The sequence below is a fragment of the Buteo buteo genome, chromosome 11 (assembly GCF_964188355.1).
Source record: "Buteo buteo chromosome 11, bButBut1.hap1.1, whole genome shotgun sequence".
NCBI lineage: Eukaryota > Metazoa > Chordata > Aves > Accipitriformes > Accipitridae > Buteo > Buteo buteo.
In genome coordinates this window covers 37,583,554-37,606,179 of record NC_134181.1, presented here as the reverse complement: position 1 = coordinate 37,606,179, position 22,626 = coordinate 37,583,554, and the positions used below count along the sequence as shown (strand labels likewise).

Below are 22,626 nucleotides of genomic sequence, written 5' to 3'. Positions count from 1 at the left end.
TCTGAAGAAAGTGCAAACTGTCGGTGAAAGGTAGGCTGAAACGGGTCACTGTCGCAACTTTCCTGTATCTATATGCAGTCTCTTTTCTATTTACACAGCTCTCTGGGACAGAGATTGTGTTTCTATTTCTGCTTATAAAAAGCAAAAATACCAGGTCTCTGATCCACAGGAGCTGTGAACCATTGGAGTAACAGAAAATATAATAACAACATGGATGGGATGTGCTTGCATCTAAATTTCATACACTGCAGCAGATAGGAATGTAAACCTATACTTGTGTTTTGGCTGTAACATCCCTGTAGTTCATGCAGCTCACACAACAGTTGAACTCCCAGTTTTAGTGTGGGTAAGAGGGAGTCCCCAGGCACACAGCCCACAACAGCAGCAGACTGGACCTTCCCCATGCAGCAGTGCCCTGTAAATGCTTCTCATCCACTCCATGCAGAGCAAATGCGTGTTGGTTGGTTTACATTATTTTTCTAAATTAAACATCTTACCAGCAAGCTAGAAGCCAACAAAAGCCACCAGTTAGTTTTCACATTAATTACAGCATTCTCTAAGTCTGGAGAAATGGCAATTACTAGAAATGGTAATTACTAATTTAATCTAGGCAGCTCTGCTGGAGCAGGAAATCCATGCAGCCTGTAACACACCTCCAAGGGAAGGCATCCTTCTCTCACTCTCTGCCTTTGTTTTTGCTCCCCATCCATGCCAAATTATCTCCTTTATTTTCAGTAACATCCATCCTCATTATTGCCATGGTGGGCAGCACAATCATGACAAGATGCCTTCCCTGTCCTCCAGCCGCAGCCTTCTCCTGAGACTTGAAAATTCCAGTGCACCAAGCCAGACACGTGCCAGTTCTTCACAGTCCCACTGCCTGCAGCTGGTGTGTTTTCCAAACATACTTAGCAGCCAAACATCAAACATTAATAGCTGCTACTATGCAAAAACTGTGTTTCAAACCAGTGAGGACATGAATAAGATGCAGCTCCAGAGAAGGAACTTTTCAATGTTCCATCCCACACAGGACCAAAAATAAAGAAAGGGGTGGGGAATGATTGCTCTCACTCTTTTTCGTTCTCCAAGTACAGAAAGCCTGCTGAAAAGTTCTATACGAATTACAAGCAGGTCAAATTCTGCTCTCAAAGATACATATGTGACACTCACTAACATGAACCAGAGCCACACAGAAAGCTGAGGGTACAGCTGAGATCAGAGTATTTAGGTTTTTATATTAACTGAAATAAGTAATCCTCAAATCTATATGAAAGTCACAACAGGCCAGTAAGCATCCAATTAAGACAATCAAGTTTAACATTCACGGAAACAAAGAATTCTGATTTAATCAGTTCATTCTATTCTTAAACCTAGATATTATTACTAGATATGCTTCCCAGATATTATTGTGCTATACAGTTTGAGTTCAGATACAGTCACCAAATCCTGGAAACACCCAGGATCTAAAATATCAAACTGAAGCTGGAGTTTCACTAGAGATACAATGTCTGGAATCTTTTGGCTTTTATGGCTTTTAAAAACAAATGCAGGTAAAACCAGCTGAAGGATTTTGATGAGAGAATATAGATCTTAAGAGCTGCACACATCAGCCTTTTATATTAAACTTGTAGGTTAATTCAATTATTCAGGTATTCAATTTGTAGATTAATATAGAGTAACTGGAAGGCATTTATCCCAGCATCTTCATTTTTTACATTCTTTAAATTAATCTTCATTTACATGCAAGAGAGTCCAGAGTAAAATTCACCTGCTCTGTGTTCATATGAAGATGTCACACAGTTTTCATGCAGTGAGCCAAATATGATTCTAAACCAACATTTTTAATAAAGTTTTTCCTTTGTATTTCAGCTAAGAATATTTGCAGTGCTGAGAAAGCAGCACCACTTCTTTACTCTGGCAACTAAGTTCAGATTTCTGTAGTAGCAGGAACAATTCAAAAATTAAGACAGTCTTTGCTAAAACTGCTATAAATCTCTGCTATATACACTTAACCAGATTTACTTGGACTGAAATAATTCCTCTCTAAAGGGCAAGGTACACTGTAAAACATCATTTGAGCTATTTTGCTCATAAGGTACTTGAGATATTACACAGGGTGTGAAGGTTTTTCGGAGCACACTCCTTCCACTGCAGTAGGCTCAGCTACTCTCTAAATTCCTGGTGAATTATGGTAAAACTGGAACACACTGGGGAAACACAGTAAAGACACTAGAGGACTATACAGGATGCTCACTGCAGCCAGGTTGCATCCAGAACTGAAGAACAGTCACATTTTCAGCTGAGCTGTCCTAACCCAAATACTATTTGATGAGGTGGCAAGCTCAGGTTAACAGTATTACTGTATGGGATTTAATGGGATTTTTGCAAGGAAGACTCAAATTGCAGCTGAAGTGAAATAGTCTTAAGATATGGGTAATGTAACTCCTCCAAGAATATACTTGCTCTCAGCTTTCAGTATTAGAATTTGCTTTATTTATCTGCTTTCACCAAATGACAAGGGAACTTTTAAATTTTTCTAGGACAAACCTGAGAAAGGAAAAAGAAATATATTTCAAAGGGTGCAATTATTGCAGAATCAGTACTGGAACTAACGGCACTAAAATAATTGTTTAAAATGAAGCCAGTTTCTGCCTCAAGAACTCACAGGCGGAAAAGATGGATTAAATATATCACTTTCATTGTACAGCACAATTGTATGACATCCAATCAAAGTAAACAGCACATGCATTTATTTTCAATTGTTGCCTTTCAAACAGAAAAAACTATGAAAAGAATAAAAAACAGATCTTCATTTAAAAAAGACTGTAAAATCCTCAGGAGCTACCAATGAAGCAGGCTAGTAAAATTGCCCTTCCTGCCATTTGCACTGAGGCATTTGTCAGAACAGCTATGCAAGACTTGGTAAATACCATGTACCTGCAGCAGAGAAAGCAAAGAACAAACCGTAACATAAAGATTTTGTAATATCTTCTGTAATAAATACCTTGATCTTTATCATGTGAGGGCTTGACTGGAAAAGACTTTTGGAATAGACTTCTTTATAAAGAAGTTTGCTTGCTGTCTTGGCATTGGTAATATCTTTATATATACACACATAAACACGTATGTATGTACACACACATGCGCACACAAACATACAGATTTTATACCGATGATAACTGTCAGGAATAAAAGAAAAGAAGAACATAATAAAAAAAGAATAAAAGGGCCAAAAGACCTAACCTGTACACAAGCTCTATGTTCCATGGCATGATGAAGAGCAGCCCTGTCATGACTAATTTCCAGGTTGACAGCTCGTAAGAGGATGAAAACAGTGTTGAAGAGGTAATCTCTTGTGTCCCAGAAATTAGCATGCACAAATATTAACATGGTTGGTTACAGGATGATGATTACTTTGTTCATGACTCCCTGGAGGGCCACCCACAGAAAGGAAGTAAGGCAACTTACAGTGATGGAAGGAGAAAAAAAGGCAGAGCCTGATGACTGACACTGATGTGATGTTGGTCACCTACTCATGACCAGGAGAACTGGATTGTGAGCCAGGATTTTGCTCCAGTCCAACTGCAACAGTCACTAGATTCTTCTCTTTAGGCTTCAGACACACAGGAGAGCATGTCTGCTATACTGCTGCCCATAATATCCTTCACTTACCTTCCAAAAACTGTATGCTTCTTGTCCAGATATGCACAAGAGCGGAATGTGATGAAGCTGGAAGGAATAAAGACATAACAGTTAGCATATTATCTCATTGACACTCAACAACAGCCAGTTATACTTAAAAACAGAAAGTGTATGCAAAAGCTCTCTGAGAGAAGACAAGCCCCTCTCCCTCTCTGGCTCCTCTCTGGGAGGCCCACTGGCCAAACATCCTTTAACTCCTCTGTTTTGTCTTGGATTTCTGGAGTTTTGCCTTCTCATTTTTACACCTTACTAACATCCCTAAACAGTACTCCAAGGACGGTGACTTGCACAAAGTCCAAAATTAATCTGAGCATCTGCCTCCTTGGCCATGCAGACTCTGGGAAGCTCATGCAGGACAGGGAGACGTGCATCCTGCTTGAGAAGTACATTTCTTGTGCATGATTGGGAGCTTGTATCCAGCATATACAGTTATATAACACAACAGTCTCTGCCAATGTAACCTTCTGTCTTTTAGGATATTTACTTTTTGCATTTCTCTTCCATTAAATTGGCCTGTTGGTGATCCATTTCTCCTCTGGACAGAGCAAATTTGTGCTTCAGATACAAACATGGCAGAAGAGTACTTCAAAGTGTCAAAAGTAATTAAAACCTGTGAAACTTGGATTTTTAATTTGTAATTAACTGGACTTAATTTTGGGGGTTGTATTTTTTGAACTTAAACGTGGGAACTGAAATACCAAATCCAAAGCAACCTTTACTACTAAAACTTTTCTCCAAAGCTTAATGTTTCTTTAGAAGACTTGGACTACAAGCATATGAGACAGAGGTTTCCACACTGTGGTCTGCAGACTACGATGGACCATCTTGGCTGGACATGCAGTGCTGGCTCTCCTCCCTGTCTCCATCTGTTACGCTACATTAGAGACAGCTAAAAATATATAAGCATTCCAAAAGCACTTTTCCATATAAGCAACTGCCTCAGGAAATTATATGATTGCAAATAGGAGGGGCTGCAATCTGCCAGACAATCTATTAAGACGTAGCTTGCCCTAGGAAAGTTTTGAGATGCTATGCAGAATGCAAACTCCTACACAGGGCAAACATTACAACTCAGCTTTGTGCATGGGTACTTTCCACCACTTCATTCCCAGATATCCAATACTTAAGATTACCAAGTGGTCAGTTATGTAGCATTGTAATAAAAAAAATCTGAGCAGTAGCAAATATACGGACAAAGCTTCTCATCCATCACTGCAGTCAAAATAAAATTAAGGACAATGGAATTAACATAACTTAGGATGATCCCAGAGGAGACGTCCTGAGCATTATTTGAGCATCACTTTACACAGGGGACCCAGCTCACTCTGCACTGCATTGCCTATCACCTATGGGGAGAGCTATTCGCCCAGTTCCTAAGGTCACAACAGTTGCCAGAAGTGCCTAAACAGTGCCTAGGAAGCTTTATAAATATGGGCAGCTGGAATCTCTCAAGGACTTCACATATAAAGGAATTTCATATTTCATTTGCAAACTTTAGGGAAACATATGATCACATTTACAGCAGCAGATGATGTGACTCAATATGGTACATCACTCATGAACTGCCTCTATAACGTCTGTTTCTAAACCCTTTTTTTTTTTTTTCCAAAAAAAAGCCTCTACTCTCCACTAATTTAGCACCTGAGTGCTGGCAATAACATTCAAATCCAAAATAAGCTCTACAGCAACTCGATCCTGCAAACTGCCCAACATGTGCTTAGTCTTAAATATGTCAGTAAGCCTATTAAAGGCCCCGAGACAAGCACTTGAGTTTAATTAAAGCTAACCACACTACTGCATAGTTTACAAGCCATAATAATACTTAGCATCATGAAGACCAACACCAAGAACCCCCTCCCTCCCTCCCCAGTCCCAACACACAGTACTGTACACACACACACACACACACACACACACAGAGTCTTTCCTGGGGCTCACAATGAAAGTACAACTTTTTTCTATTGCAGTATGTAGAGAGCAACCAAGAAATAGTTGGCTCAAAGTGACATAGAACATTTTCAAAAGACTGCAGGCAAATACCTGTATTAATGTTACACATAAAGAAGGTTATTACAACTTCAGTATCTTTAAATTTCATTCATTTTTCTTCCTGCATCTTCATTCATTTTTTCTTCATGTTAGTCCTCATTTTGCTTTTGTACATTGAAAAACAAGTCATTCTGAATGCCAGATTCTGCACTCTGCCATGTCTGGGTTCTACACATTTCAACGCTGTTCTCTTTTATTTAAAATCAGGTGAGTAAAAAGAAACAACATTTCCAGAGAGTATATGTTTAATTTCATTAAGCCCTTTCAAAAAGTTCAATACGGGACTAAATTTAAACAGAGTGGAGAGGTGTAATGCTCTTACAGGGATAACACTAGGGGGACACTGACAAAAATTAACAAAAACTTCAAATCATAAAGACAGAAAAGACAAATTAATGATGATATAATAAACCTACAGGTCTTCTTGCCATGCTTCACTTTGCTCTTAGGTTGGGTAACAGCAGCTGTAGCTACCCTGATTTCAATATGCAGCACTCAACGGAATATTTCACTTGACTGAACTTTAAAGAGTAGCTCGTAAAATGTCATTTGTTTTCTTAACAGAGTAAGACACAATGTCTAGAGGGAAACAATAAAACGCAAAAAGCAAGTGACTACTTACAACTGCGATTTGTTTGTGTTGGGTCCCGAATTGGCCATGCTAAGAACACCACGTCCCGTGTGGGACAAATTGGGCTTGAATTCATCTTTGAAAGGTTTTCCCCAGTAAGATTCTCCTCCTTAAAAGAGAAAAGATGATAGAAGAAATGTTTGTTTTCATTTGTTTCCCACTACATTTTATAACAGGCACTGACGTTAAATTCAAGGTTTCTGGCACTTCTGATCACTATGTGTATAACACATTTTTACCTCATCCCTGTCACTAGGCTAGTATTTGAGCATGCCCTTGAAATCAGATGTTTGTAACTGGCAACACAATTCTGTGCCCCCGCACTATCAACTACAACAGACTAGACTGTTTATCAACAGCCTTATATATTGTGTGCTGAAGAACTGTCAAGGATTTCATTTTTTACTGCTGGCCCACTGTAATTTTTCTTTTTTGAGACATTAAATCTTTAAAAGTGGCTTCCTGACAAAACAGAGAGCAAAGAATTACTAGTTTAATTGCACTCTGGATATAGCATTGCTTTTGGAAATAAAGTATCAGGGAGATAAAATATGTTCATAGAATCAACCAAGAATAGGAGTTATAAGCTCAAATGCTTAATTCCTGGCTAAACAATGAATAATGATGACATACATTCCTGCAAAATAAAAGGCAAAAATTAGGTATTTGGACTAGATACCTGGATGACGTAAACACTTAAATGCAATGAAGTCGAAAGGATGATAAAACTTTGCACAAGCTGCAGACCCAGCCCTCCAAAACTGATTTCTTTTCTGCCTCTGTGGATAGAAAGAGGGTCTGGGAGACCTCTCCTCCTGGCTGTCATTTTTACATTATTTATGACAGATCTGACATTTTCATTTGCACTTTTCCTCCAGGATCATTCTTAATAAGAAAAACGAAGGCTGAGATGAGTCATAGTTTTACAGTCAAATCCATAATCTTGTTTGACAAACCATGAAAAAAATATTTCACCTTAGGATAGTATTAAAAATAAACCAAACAAGACTAGCCAAACAGGCAGCAAGACTGGGCCATCTGCAGAACTGCCTCAAGAATCCTCTAGAGTAACTGTATCACTTGCAAAGCAGGAGGTCAGTAAAGGATCTGTAGTGCTCAACAGCTATTTGCACATCTAATACAGCAAAGCAATTTAATGATACAGCTGCACAGGCAAGCAGCAAATAAAATTGAAGAGTAAAACAATGTCCTACTGAAAACCTTATGCAGAAAATCAGAAGAGTGCATCAAATGAGAAAAGACTTTCAGATGATACCACGAAAACAAAGCATCACAGGTGGATGGCTGCAAGTGCAAGTGGAACTAAGAGAGAAATTTTGGAAGAAACTGACCCACATAAAAACCCAATTAATCATGTTCAAAAGACCTATTAATAGAGTTGAGTGTTGCCTGCTCTGCAGTTTGACAAGAGGCAGCAAAAGGGGACAAACCCTGTAGAGATTTTCTGTAATCAGTAGAGGAGTGATTACTTCAGCAATCTTTGGCTATTGAATATTTTAAGATGAGCTAAATTACATCAGCTTGATCCTATGATCCCATATGCCAATCTCTTCCAGTAGTGGGTGAAAGGGATATGGTACAGCTGCAGCCAGCTCTACTGTCTTGAATATGGATCCAAAACCCAGCTATTCTAGCCAAATCCAAAGTGTTCAACCTATTAGAAAATGTCTTACCAGAAGCCAGCAATTTTCTTTGCTAATGAATCTCCCTGTGTGTTCCTATTTGCTAAGACAGGTTACTTGTACAGTGCCTTAGTTACCTGCCTTGTTCAGAAAAACAAAGTTCTTGTAGGTTAGTAAATAAACAAGTTACGCTCAGAATATAGCAAGGCTCCACGCCAACAGGTGCTGCCTGAAACTAGAAACACACCTGCAAAGCCAGCAGACCCACTGCCCATCAACAGCACTATGGTCTGTGCACTACTTCTCTTTCTCTCTTTGCCTTTCACAATTTTCACCTTTCCACTTTGATCTGGCCGGGTAGGGCAGCACCGGGGACGGGCTGCCTGCCGGCAGCACCACGCTGCTGCGGTGCCGTTGCTTCACGCCCTGCATTTCTGTTCTCTGCCATGGCTGGAGTAACAAACTTCACTTGGACTTCCCTTAGAGAAATACATAATTTTGCTTCAAAGGACCTCTTGAAGGAACTCCTAATTATTTGTAAAGCAGATGCACTTGCTATGAGTCCTAACCTCGAGGACTGTTTGCTGTCTAGAAATTTTCAATGATATGCAAACATGAACACATCCTATTGAGATAGTACACAGCAGCAAGTGGCCAAACCCTTGAGACCGTTAGACCCTTCACATGCTTTCAGCTGATGCTGGAATTACAGCATTGTCAGGCTGCTGAAGGAGGGTGGAATCAACCCTGAAGCCTTCGCTGGTCAGAAAAATAATGCAAAAGGAAAGAGAAAAACTGTGAATGACAGAAAGACTCTCTCTTTCTGGCACAAGCAACCAGACCCAAGAGCTTGCAGACAGGAGCAATGAGCCATTGTCTTTAGGTTTTGGAATATTTATTTTTGTTTGATTTCATTTCAGATCTTACACTGCAGGTCAGAATAATCTCATATGTACGAAGGCTAACTTCAGTTCATTCCAGTTCTCTGGAAATAGTAGATAGTTACAGCATGACATCCAGTCCCTGCCTCCCTCTCTGTCTGCCATACAGCTGTTTCCAAGGCTAATTCTGTCTGCCCGGGAGCTGCAGCAAGAACAGAGAATGCCCTGTGCAACATTCGCCTGAAAGGCCAGACGTCCTATAAAGGACATAGCTGAAGTGTCTGCGGAGGCCTGGCAGCACGGACTGGCAAGGGGTGGTGAAGACGTTGCAAAGGCAGCAAGACAGCAGTACAAAAACAGTTTGGGGGGGTTTGTCATTTTTTTTAAAGAAAAAAATCCCTGATTTTTAATTTAAGAATACTTTTAGAAAAAAAGAAAAAAAACCACCCAAATGTATTCTCCTTAAATTAAAAATAGACTGAATATACTGTTTGTCAAACTCCTGCTAACCCCTGGAATCATTCCAGGCTTCAAGTAGCTGCTTGAAGCAGGACCAGACAGAGCAAGCCAGAAGATGGCGAGTTAAATGTATACATTTTTTTAATTACTGAAAACCAGAATCACCTTCTCTCTGAAGATTAAGTACAGATCCCTTGTTAGTCTACTGCCATGACAGCACAATGCTCAGCCAGGGGGGTCTGGAACAGGGATTTTAGATCCTTACATTTTGCTCTCTATGGTAGAGCTCATTGTAAACTTGGAAAAATAACTCACAGGCTGCAAACCTACTGCCAATAATTAGGAGGCATTTGGAAGTACATAGCAGATTTTACTTTGTTTATTCTCGACACAGTTGGGAGGTGTGGCTGTGCCACCTTTCTCATTTTCTAAAAGCAGAATGGATGCAGACAGACAGAGGAGGTGGGACTGTTGCACTGTCTAGCTCTAGCCCTCTCTTGTTACACTCCCCATATATGCCATAAAGAGAGCAGGCTCCTCCTTATATTCCACGAATTGTCCTCTGAGAGCACACAAATCACCGCTGACTATATATGGAGTCAGGATGATGCAAAAACCTCACCCTGAAGCTGATGTACCAGCCTACAAGCAAAGCCCATGGAAAACAAGAATTGACTCTGGGTGTTAGATTCACAGCGGGCAGCACTGCCTGTCACTTCACCTTCCTCTCAGCTTACTCCCTGATAAGATTATCTTCTGTCACAGTAGAGCTGTGTGCCCACTGGACTTGCAAATGCTTCTGAGATCCTATTAGAAAATGTGCTGGAAAAAAATTCTGTGCTAAAAATCAGAGGGGTTCGCATGGCAGCAGACATGGCCCCATGCGGGTGCTGCCGCTGCCTGGATTGGTGCTGGGAGTCCAAAAGGGAGCAGTACTTATAAACCTGCATATGGGGGTCTCCTGTTTCCACAAAGCTGGAAATGGACTTGGGATCGGCCACGGAAATACACTGGTCTTCTAACAGCATTTAACCTGTACAACATCAAAGCCTTCAGGAGCCAGAAAGAGTTTTTGCACAATTCTGTAAAATAAAAATCACATGCCTACCCAGACACCCAAGATTCAAAGCTGAAGGCAGCTGGGAGCCACTTCCCCACATTTTTAATAAAAGATAAAAATTCTCTTAAATTAAAGAGGTGTTTACCCAATTCTCACACAGAGATGAAACCAAACAGACCTCACAGCTCATAGAAAAAATTAGAGCGTATTCATCATTTCCATGGCTATGCAGAGTGGCAAGATATATTTAGCTTGTAACTGAAGCACAGTTAGTTATTCAGTCTCATATCTGCATCTTGTGCTGATAGTGAAAAGGTTAATAGAGCTAAACTGACACCTGAAGCAATGACACATTAGCAACTACACAGAAAAAAGCCACATTTTCAGATTGTCTTTTGAACTTGAACAGGTTACTCTTTGGTAGTCTTTGTTCCTTCTAAAGGCATTTTTTTCAGAAAGTAATTTTTTGGGTAAAATTACAGAAGTTGTACAACCTTCTTGCAAAGAGCTGAAAGATGCACCTAAAGCTTCAGAAATGTAGCATTCCAAAAGCCAGGTGTGGGCTGGGAATCATCATTCATGACAGTTGTGATTTTAAAGAAATCCTTCCTTTTTCTGGTGTAAAAATTGCTAAGCAGTGGTAAGGAAGTGGGAGGGCTCTGATTCACAAAAATGATGGCTTACTTTCAGTAATTTTCTTCTTGTCATTTGGAACAACGAGGTACATAATAACATCTGACACTTCTATAGAGCTTTCCAAGTGAGATTCTTGAATCATTTTGCAAATATGAAAGCCTTAGCTCAGCCAGTAAGTGCTTCTCTCCCTTCAGATAAGAGGACACGGTACTTTTAACCCCACATACCAAGGGCTGGATTTTCAGAGAAGCTGCAATCTAAAAGGAGTATATTGCTAGATAAAAAGGACTTACTCTTGTCCTTTTGCTGAGCTTGAATCACGCAAGAAAAGGGCCTCTAAAACTGGTTACATTTTAGGAACTTGCCTTGTTAGGAAATCACATTGCAGAACTGACCAAGTTTGTCCACAGTCCCTTTGCTATTGCCAGTTTGGAGGAGGGGAAAAAAAAGTGCTTTGCTCTGCTTGTTGCCATCCAAAATGTAATTCCCATCTACCAGTGGTATTTTATCTTGGACTTTTACACCTATTACATGCCACTTTGCGCCCTCCTACATTCATAAATGGACAAAGGCACACACAAGGCGATTCATGAGACCTTCCAACAGGTTGCAAGTAAGAGTAGCTGAAAAATGCCTGTGCCACTTTGAAAATTTAATGCTTTGTGTATAGTTTTCTCTTTTTCATACAAAGGGTTTAGGATATTAAACCTGTTTTTCCTACATGCAAATTTTCTTCTATTATTTGGAACACTGAAAATACAGAGCAGCTGCTCCACTTGCACTAGCGTAAGTTAGACAGAATTACTCACAACGTTCAACCACTTAGTTGTTATGAACAGCAGGAAAAGATACATCACAAATCTAAAATTCATATTCAAATAATTAATCATTACAAAGAATGACCATGACTCGGCTTATTACTCTGAATACTGCCTCTATGGGTGGTTATTTTGTTAGAAAAAAAATAAACTGCTGCAGCACAACAAAATTTCTCCCAGTAGTCTTATGAAACGTTAAGTTGAAGGCTGTAGAAAATTAGTTTGGTCCTCTAAATCAGTGTCAACCTTACAGGACTATATCTAACTGCTTTGGCAATGCAAGTCTGCCAGCTAAGCTAAGGTAAAACTCTACTCCCCACTCTTTTCCCAGTGTGGTATCTCAACTTCTAGATGCCATAATGCTAATTTCCACCCTCCTCCATCTCAAGGTTAACTGCTGAGTACCAGGAATCAGCTGTCCTTCATGTGTCTGCTGGGTTACAGTTACTTTTACGACAGCCTAACGAGAGACTCAAAAAGAACACATTCGGGTGCTGAATAACAAATGAAAAAGAAATAAGGATCAGTGCTGCTTACAGATAGGACTGTTCAGCCAGAGTGGCCATGGAAGTGGACAGTCAGTGACAACCAGATTGGCATTTTACATCTGTGAAATGTTTCCAAAACACAAGCACATTTATCTAGGTGAGCCGAGAGCACAGTTTCAGTCTATGTACGTATGACATGTAACCTTATGTCATGTTGTACTGAATGTGCCCAAATACACCCAGAAGCCAAACAGTCCTGGGCTTAGTTAGCAATGGAGTGGGTGATCATCGAAGCATTTGGGTGATGCAACCATAAACCTGACACCTGTTGCTGAACATAGGATGAATTCAGATGACAGAAACCAAATGTCGGGAAGATTTTTGAACAAGTCTGTTCTAGTTCCTGAGCTGATCAACAGGAATAACTAAATAAATATAGCAAAACAAAAATATATACAGGCTTAATGCACCTTCCATGTATCAGTTTGGAAAAGGTGGTAGTTTCTTTTTTTAAACAAACAAAAAAGCAAGCAAAAAACTATCCCAAACCTCTTAGCCAGAAAATTTCACTTAAAGCAGAAGGTTCTATTTGGAAGAGGAAACAAAGGATGTTCTTTTTTTCTGAAGTCTTCCTACAAAAGGCTCTAACAGAAAAAATTGTGGCAGTTTAAGATATTGACGTTTAAAAGGTAGCTTCCAAACAGTCTTCCCTATTGCTAATTGGAATATCTGGGAAGAAAACCCTGTTCTACTCTCATATGCTTCTCTGATATTACAGAAGCCGAGTCATTTACTCCCCCAGTAAACCTCTAAGGACCATTAAATCTTACAGACTTTTTAGCTTTCAAAGATGCATATTCTTTTTTTTCTAAGAAGCAGGAGTCAAAGAAATGCTGAAATTCCTTCCAACTGCCAGAAGAAATAAAAAAGGGAATTTATACTGCAAATAACATACAAAACCAAGGTGAAAAAGGTACAAAGTACTGAATCCCAGTGCTTTACTCGAAAGCTTTCCTAACATGAATGCTTGTGATCACATTAATAAGGTGCAAACCAATGGACCAAAATTTTTACACCACAGGAGTCTAGGAGAGCATCACTACATTTGCCATGTTCTTACACTGCTATCAAGCTGCACCTTCCTCTGGCCACGGTGCTGCAGAGAGAATGTAAAGCCAGGCAGACACCTTAGGTCTGGCCACCTTCTTGCAGCATGTGGCTCGAGATACGCAAGTGAAATTTCTGCCTCACATTCAAGTGCCCGGGATCTATCAGGTAGTCAGGAACAAATCCTGACTACTAGCCCTCTGTGAACAGTCTAAGTGGCTTCATTTAACTAAGTATTAAACACACAGACATGACAGTTCAAGAGGAATCTGGTAGCCCACCAGGCTGTCCATTTACAACATTTTCTTGTGATATTATCATATTCAATAAGTGATTAAATAAGGATATCTAAAATGCAGCTGTCTTCACAAGAATAAAAAACATTCAGTTGCAAAGAAGATAGTTGTATCATTTGGACTCTACAATAACTGCAAATAGTCTCTCAAAATCTGCAACACTCATATCTATTTGAGTGTACACTGTCCCTTTTATTAGAACTTTAATAGTCTTGACAGATGTTTGCAAGACATTTCGCTTGCAATATATTCATATTTAATTAAGAATGACAAGGAGGAAAACAACACTGAAAAGACTAGAGGTCATTAGACTCCTTTTGTTAAATAAAAGAATATACATAGGAGTGTTTTTCTCCTATGGACTTATTTGCATTTTACTTCCTACTTGCTTTGCCAGTAGAGCTGAGTCTTGACCTTCAATGCAGATGCACTGCCAGTCTGCTGCCAACTATTAATTGTGCTGTCTTACAATACTTCTACCATTTGCACAAATAGAGACAAGAATGACACCAGGAAGTTAATTTTCATTCCACTGCAGGATCTGAACTCCACCCTACAAGGGTGAAAGGTGTCTGAGTCAACCCATTAAATTTCTCCTGTCTCCTGACACCTCTTTAATTTCTCATTTTAAAAGATGTTCCTAATTATGTCTTTTGGGATTTGAACTGAAACTTTCCTTATAACAAAATCAATTCACATTTCTTTTGACAGTCCAAGCATATATGGTGACAAATCTTGTTAATGGGCTTTTGCCATCAAAACACAGAACCTTTAACTAGTCTCAAATCTTAGAGTATGCAACTGTTGATTATCGCAGGCAGTAGAAGAAAAGCTGTTGGGCAACTCACACTAACATCATTTACAAAGTAAATAGAGCTAAAGTATTTAACAACTACAAAGACATCTTTTTTGGATGACCTGTGAGCACACACAGAAGGTTATAGTGCTTGCACATACAGGCGACACATGTATGTACTAGAACAAAAATGCACAGAACCCCACAGGACCAGGTGAGGAGCTGTGGAGGCTGGTGACATCTACAAGTGGGTAGATAAAGGGTGCAGGTGGAAAATGAGCAAATTTACAGCAGTATCTAGAGATATCACATGACATATCTACTGTGGTGGGCAATGCTCTGAGGACCCTTCAGCTGCTATGTCTCCTCACCATTTCTGATATGAGCGTTAAGGCAGATCTCCAACTAACCAGCTAAGGGAGAAAGAACAGGCAGAAGAATTTAGTAACAGTGACCCCTCAAAGTTAGAAAAAGAGCAGCTTGGGCTTTACAAGGCAGCTAGCTGGGAGAACAGATGGTATCTGGCTATTCACCAATTCCAAGGCAGGTCTCAAGTATTTCATTAATGCTGAATTTGAAAGCAACTTTGCATGAATGTGTTTCTTCCTTTGTTCTTTGCCCTGGAAGGCCAGCTGTAAAATCATTACAATTTTCATTTATTTATTTTCTGGAAGAAAAAGGAAGCAAAGACCCAACAAGAATTCTGCATGGAAGAGTGCCCAAGTTTTAGACTGAGAATATATTGGATGAAATTTTAAGCATAGTTAAAATAGTCATAAAATATAGCGATAAAACCTCTGCTTTAAAGTAGAAATACTCACAGTGTACTACATATCATCATTTAGAGAATTTTAATCTACAAGGTGTCTGGAAATAAATGTAACAACAGCGCATGAAGTGAAAACAGTTTACTTGATTCAAACTCAGCCTTACCTGTTCCTGTTCCAGTTGGATCACCTCCTTGGATCTGCAGAATTAAAATTAAATCAATAGGTTACATATATATCTGTGTGAAAGACATTAAATACAAGCCATAAAAACCAATTCTGCTCCATTTTCTTCCTTCTGTATCATGTCATGTTGACAAGTTAGCAACAAGGAAACCATTACTACTTATTTGGAGCTTCTTTTATCAGCTGGCTGTCATCTCCTACATTACTTATCCAAGAGCAGAATGACAGTTTTATAAAAATAATAGGTCTCTTGTGGGTAAATAGGGAAAATAAACAGTCTCAAATGGGTTAACCAGATCATCCTTTCTGTTATGTCCTGAGTCACAACCTGCTTTTTAACTGATGATGCATTGCTTTTGGAACTGAAAAGGCATTTTGCTACCAATCCTCTACATGATGGGAAGGCAAGAAATGAGGTAATACGGAATATTTTCTGTATCTGAACCTGTATTTCCCAGTATCCCGCTCACTATCTACAGTAGGGAAAATCCGCATGTGAAACCAATCTTTCAGCAACAAAATTAATCACTGTATATACGTGCAGGATCTACAGAAATAATATTCTATGTATTATAATGCCAGTAGAGGGAGTGTGACATGACTAGTTTCACAGTAATAGCACACAAGCACAATTTTAATTGTGAGTTTAACTATGAACTGAGATATACAATGCTGTCAAAAGAAAAAAAGCTTTTTTTAGGATGACAGGATGGAATGTGACATTCAATGATGTCCCCTGAAAGATGTGCTCTACCTTCAGGATCAGGTTGTTATTTTGTCTGAAAGGAAGCTACAGGACAGCTACAATATCCTAAGCTGCCTGGACTGTACCTATGTAAATAAAGATCTTTGACTACCAAAGTCAACTTTCTTGTTCACCAGGTGATCTAACTCCTTCACAAAGAAAGGCTGGGCACCTAGTCCTGGAGCACACTCAGGAAAGGATGATCTGACAGTATCCAAGTACCACAACCTGAAACAGAAATTCAGCTGCTTTCTAAAGTTTCATCTGAATGGGATTTCAACAGGCCACAGTATTACTTATCCAAATTAGCATTTCCCTCTCTCTCCTTCTGTTCATTAACCATCCACCCACAGCTTGGGGAAGATAACAAGAGCCTTGCCAAGGCAATGACTCTCAAAGGCTTTGTCTGGAACGTCAGCAAAAGCACTACTACTGCAGTGATGCTCCAAGTGACAGTATTAGTCAGAGACAGTTGTTAGACTAGTAAGTACAAATTTAATAAGTTAGGACAATCCTAGTTCTGATGGTATATTTAATATACATCTATTGTAAGTTGTCATGCATGGAAGAAACTAAAACTTAATTAAGCTAAATAAATATTTTGAGGACATCACATATTGTGCATTACACAGGATTTGTTCAATACTTACCACAAAATTACGAATTGATCTGTGAAAGATTGTTCCATCATAATAGTTCTTCTTGCACAATTTGATAAAGTTTTCACACGTTCGAGGTGTCTGAAAGACAAACTTAAGTTTTAATTAAGTAATACCTTTAGACAATGAAATTGGTCATTACATTGTTTACAAGAATCACTTTTCATTCATGCCATACAAAGAAACAATCATGCAGGACTTGAAGAGGAGTAAGTCTATGTCTACAGAAAAAAAGAAGTAATATATGCTCTTTTAAAGTATACTGGAGAGACACACACTGTGTTAAATAAATTAAACCCAGACCTTCCAATTAGCACAAAGAAGTGTTGAATACTAGCTCAGGTAATATGAGCTCCCAGTGGACATAATGATGGTGAAAGTAGGTAATGTCAGAGACTTTCAAGTAACTTAGTTCCAGCATTGTATCATACTCCTGTTCTAAAGGGGGACTTCCAGCACTGAAAAAAGTTAATTTCCCAGAGTAAGAAAGAATCTGACTTTTCTGCGCCACTGTTTCAAAGTGAGCACACTGAAGCTAACTGGGAGAGAAGCACTTGGTCCTCTTCACCATTTGGAACTAAAAATGGGACTGAACCCACAACTCACTGGACCATAGGAAAAATAAACCAGACAACTTGTTTTCAAAAATCTAAAAAAAAAAAAAAAAAAAAAAAAAAAAGATGCTAAATATATTGCCAACTTCTCATTTGCTTTTACAGTGCAAATTAAAGATATTTATTTGAATTTATGAGCCATGGCATACAAACAGTACCTTCGGAAAACCTTTACTGTCTACCTAATTATCCTTCCACTGTAATTGTATGGATTCTTTCCTCTGCAATACTAAAATACTTTCAGATGTACAAATACTAGTACAGAAACAGCCTGTTTTCTATACTTGGACATGTTTTCCAGCCCCGCTGTGGATTATGTGCATAAATATATTCCAGTTTTACAAAAGAATACATCTAAATAATTTTCAGTTGTTACAGGCCTTGAAAATATCATTATTGTTGTATGTGCTTGCAAGTAAAGGCCCAGCATGAATTGCAATCTCTGTAAATGAACACACACAAGACTTGAAGCCTCTTTCTGAAAGACAGTGATTCACTTGGCATTGGTATTACATCATTCTTGGTCTGAGAGCTGCAGAGAGACAGGGTGAGACTGAGCCATGCAACCTGAAGTGACTTAAAAGCAAAAAAATAAGGCAAGCCCAATTACAATCATTTAAGGATGAAATAATCTCTATCTTTTAAAAAGCAGATCCATAAAAGTATTCATCTGGAACCATACAGAACTTCAATTTTCTGTATTTTCTCATCTGAAACACAATCACTCTCACCCCTCTTTATTGACACTGAGATGTCTCTTAATTATCCAAACAAACTCTACCTGCATTATAAATTCTTCACAATGATTCCTTCTTAATTACTCTACACAGATATAGATGACAGTTATCAGCTTGGCCATAACTGGAAAAATGAACAAAATCTAATGCAATCTTACATCAGCTATTATCTCAGATTTCTTATATAATTCATTAGTGGGTTAAAATGATAATGGTACCATAATAAGTTTATGGTAGAATGCCACTAGGACATGTATTTCAGTAGCATCCAGAGGGCAACTCCTAAGTAAACATATTCCATAAAAATTGTTTCAAGCAATAGGAGGTTTTCCTACAGTTTCAGTGTTTATAGCACATTTGAAATTTTTTCTTTGAATTGGACATATATGCTTGAAAATAATCTTTGTACATAACCTTTCAAGTAAAATTCAACCCCTGAAGAACCATTTGTGCAGTCTATGCTTCGTTTATAAGACAATATCATAACAACCTTGATCCTAATGCAGTGCTACAGTTATAACTCATGAAAACTGTCACTGAGGATAAAAATAAGTTTAAAAATTTCTTTATGAATCAGAAATGGAATCAGCAGCTTTTAGCCTAAGGCATTTTATCTCATGAGAACCAAGCACTCTTTGGAGAGACATAGTTAATAAGTTCTCTAGGGGGAATACAGCAACCTGTAATTAATTTTTTAAGAAAAATGAAATCAGGCAAAAGACTGAGTCCCCTAGGAATACATACCAAACCGTTTTAAATTTGCACAAAGTTGATAACCCAATACACATTTCCTATTTATTTTCAAAACATGATTTATAAAATATACATCAGAAAAACTGGCTCTAGTAATGTATTTTTTATGCAGGACCTATGCTGACCCTTCTCTCTGAATGGATTTCTAGTTATTATACCTTTTCCCAGAAACAAGCTTTTCAAATGCAACTGCAGAAATATTTAGTACACATGCAATAATCATTTCACTGCAAGGTTTTCTTTAAATAATTGCCACCAAATTGGTTCCCATGGTCACCTCATGCATCATACAGATACATTTGGCAGGTAAACTGTTCCTTAGCAACGTTACCATTACCTTCTATGGTGCTTTTTAGTAGACACAAATAAAAAGGTTTGCATTCAATCAGTAATAAATCCCAGTTTCAGTTGGTCTACAATACCTGGCTCAGATTATCTGATTTATTCAAAACAGTTAATGTTCTTGCCGAATCTCACACTGCCAAGTACATTTCAGGGACTTTTTTATGCAGCGTCCTGTCCAAAGCAGGAGAAGGCTTGAGGTTTATGGGGAAGGTGTAGATCCTCAGTAATGAAGTTGCGTTCTGCATTGACCATATAAACAAGGCCAGTCTTTGAAGTCTTTGTTCCAACTACAAAGACTGATAAGAAATATATATAAACAAACCTGACATTGTTATTTGAGTGTAAGATCTTGTAGAAGATGTCAGACTCGCAGTCTTGGAATGCAAAACTACCTACTTCTTCAGAAACTTCCTCCACACTGCTTGCCTCACACCATTTCTGAAGGAGGAAGGGATGGTCAAGGCACCTGGAAATGCAGAAGTGCAGGAGGCAATGCTGGTTTCTTGTTGCCTCATTATTGACAATGGGCTCCAGGTTCTCCTTTTACTTCTGGCTGTTCTTGTCCCAAATTGACCTCAACAGCAGCAGCTAACTTTCATTCCTTTTACATTAAGCAGGAAATGATTTAAATTATTTTAATCTGCTGACTATGACTTAGGCTTATATGTATGAAAGACAAGGGACAAATGCTACCTTAATTTGTTAACCTTTTGATCTGAAAGCCACTGACAGAAAAAAGGTTATGTTTTAAATCTACTGCAGTATCTTCTCAGAAGGATGCAGTGACAGTCCTAAGAAGTCAAATTTAAAAATTGCGGAAGACTTTTCTCTCCAAAAAGTGTGGCAGGACAGCCCTGAGAAATCCTCCTTTACTTCAGTCAAGTTGAGATCATGTAAGTGAATGCAGTGTCTCTGTATGATGTCCATCAACTTAAAGACACTTCTCTCTCCAAATGACAGTAAGAAAAAACCCCTTATTGATACGAAAAATTAGTCTCCTGCTCCAACTATGCTCCTTATTTATTTTGTAGATGCCAGATAACTGTCTTTCAACTGTTGAAAATTCACACCAAAGACAAGTGGTAAAATTTTAATAAACGGTTTGAGACAGAAATCCAGAAGAATACTTATTCCAGAAGATGACACAAATGCTTTTCTTGGCTAACAGACATGTATATTAAATGGGGCAACAGCTCAATGGTTTTCTAATTAAGTTTAAGTCTCCATGTAGCTAACACACTTAGTAGGTAACTCTACATGGAAATACCACCACTCTACCAGTTACTAGGTCCAGACAAATTTCAGAATTAAAGACAGACTGCTACTAAGAATGACCATGCAAGCACAACAGTGACAAGAGACTGATTGTGAGATCACGGATACTGGGGAAACACTGACGAAAAGAATATACAATTTAGAAACCCAAAGAAAAACAGAAAAAAACCCTGACTATAAAGTTCCAGGAGAAGTGCAGATTTAATATGGTTCCACTTTCAAGTATTAACCGAGCCAATTTTAGTTTCCTTTTTGCCAGCAAGGGTGGCTCCAATCCAGGCAAAATTCATCTCTCTTGCTGCACCCTGAGACCTGAGGGGTAAGACTAACCAAGACAGGTCACAATCTGATTTCTCAGTTTGCAGCTGTCCTTTCTCATCACTTAAAATGGGTCATTACATTTGTAAAATTTACCTTAACTCAGAATTTGTATTGGGCAGCTAAAGAGCCAACCAGAAGTAGATTCAAAACCTGCAGCGCTCCTGTTGCCAAGGTACAGGAGATGGGAAAGAGAAGAGCTTCTGAGTCGTTGCCATGACTGCAAGGAAGAAGGCTTTACTATGTGAAGAGCTAATAATTTCAAAATGCTTCATCCCTTGAGGATCTGCATGAACCTTGAAGAGAAATTTCACACTAAGGATTCAGAAGCTGTCATTTGCACATCTGTGTAATTTCCCTGTGCTAATTCCACTCCCCTTTTATTTCTTTTTGTCTCTCTAAATTGGATGAACTGTAGCACTTTCACTAAACTACAGAGCCTTGATATATGCTCATTAACCCTATGTTTCAAAGCAGAAATAATCTGAAATAATGAAAAGCTCATTCCTCACGAATTAAAATTGCATTCTACAGCCTTCATCTTATCACACAAATGCCAGAATCCCACTACTAAGAGGCATGAACTAGTGATGGAAATTTCTAAAGCTTCAAACGAAGCCTGCAATTTTTTGAACATAGATCTCCTTTAAAATGCAAGGTGGATTTTGTTTTGCATTAGTCCATTTACACACTTTTTTTTTTTTTTTTCACATAGAGCATTTTCACTCTTGTAATTGTTGATTCTAGCAACTCTTCTAATGCATGAGCCCATAAAAAGCTGATTTGGTAAGGTTTAAACTCAGTTCTCCCTATCCCTTTCAATCGCCAATCCTCACAGCCTACCCATCCCACAGGAAAGAACTCACCCTAATAAAAGCTTGGCTTTATTTAGGGCTTAGTCAGAGGCAACTGTAATGAAGCAGTTTCAGGAATCACCATCTATCAGGTGCAAGTGCCTGTTTCCTCCCACTAAATCATGGAAACAAACTGGACATACAAATGTTGTCAGTGCATTTCAATGCATAATACTGTACTGGAAGGCAATTTAAGCTACCCTGCTTTGCACCAATGGACTAGGAGCACACTCCATTTGTTTCAGAGCAAGAGGGCCAAGAAAATCCAAAACTCCACAAAGTCCATTGCAAAAGCATGGGGAGAATTTCAGTGTGGGAAGCCCATGACATTTCCTGCAGGAGAACATTTACTATAGACCTAAACATCACCCCCTGCCAGCTCCACTTTCCTGCTAACAGTTCCCCTACGTGCGAGAGGGGTGAGCCGGTGACAGGTTATGGTGGCAAACAACAGCTGCCTACGGTGGTCCAGTTCAAAAAAGACACAGTTCATATAAGGGACACCATTCTCAATCTGGTCATACGGTGAGCAAATGTGTTTGGGTCAATTTGTGGTCTATGATAAGAAGAGGACAGTTCCAGTGAGAGAGCACTGGGAGAGATGAAAGCATTAGGGCATTGTGGGGTAAAACAACTGGCCAGACTCATATTAAAAAAGAATCAGAACAAGCAAACTATGCCTCAGGTAATAGATTGCTGACGTGATAGCAAATATTTGCCTATTTTGCTACCTCAAAACCTCAAAGTTTGCTTAGAACAAAGAGCAGAATTATTGCATTCTCATTACACAGAAACCCACTATAATTT

At 38.8% G+C, this 22,626-nt stretch overlaps 1 protein-coding gene across 2 annotated transcripts in view; it reads right to left on the bottom strand.

Annotated features, from left to right (window-relative positions):
- PPIL2 (peptidylprolyl isomerase like 2) overlaps positions 1–22,626 on the bottom strand; it is a 74,308-nt gene that overhangs the window by 10,555 nt on the left and 41,127 nt on the right. The window contains exons 13-16 of one of the 2 annotated variants that reach the window (XM_075041582.1): positions 16,915–17,016; positions 15,500–15,533; positions 6,374–6,491; positions 3,673–3,729 (exon numbers count right to left, since the gene is read on the bottom strand). In XM_075041582.1, the coding sequence (XP_074897683.1) occupies positions 3,673–3,729; positions 6,374–6,491; positions 15,500–15,533; positions 16,915–17,016 (311 nt within the window). The remainder of the gene's footprint in view (positions 1–3,672; positions 3,730–6,373; positions 6,492–15,499; positions 15,534–16,914; positions 17,017–22,626) is intronic. The other variant, XM_075041583.1, reaches the window with a different exon arrangement.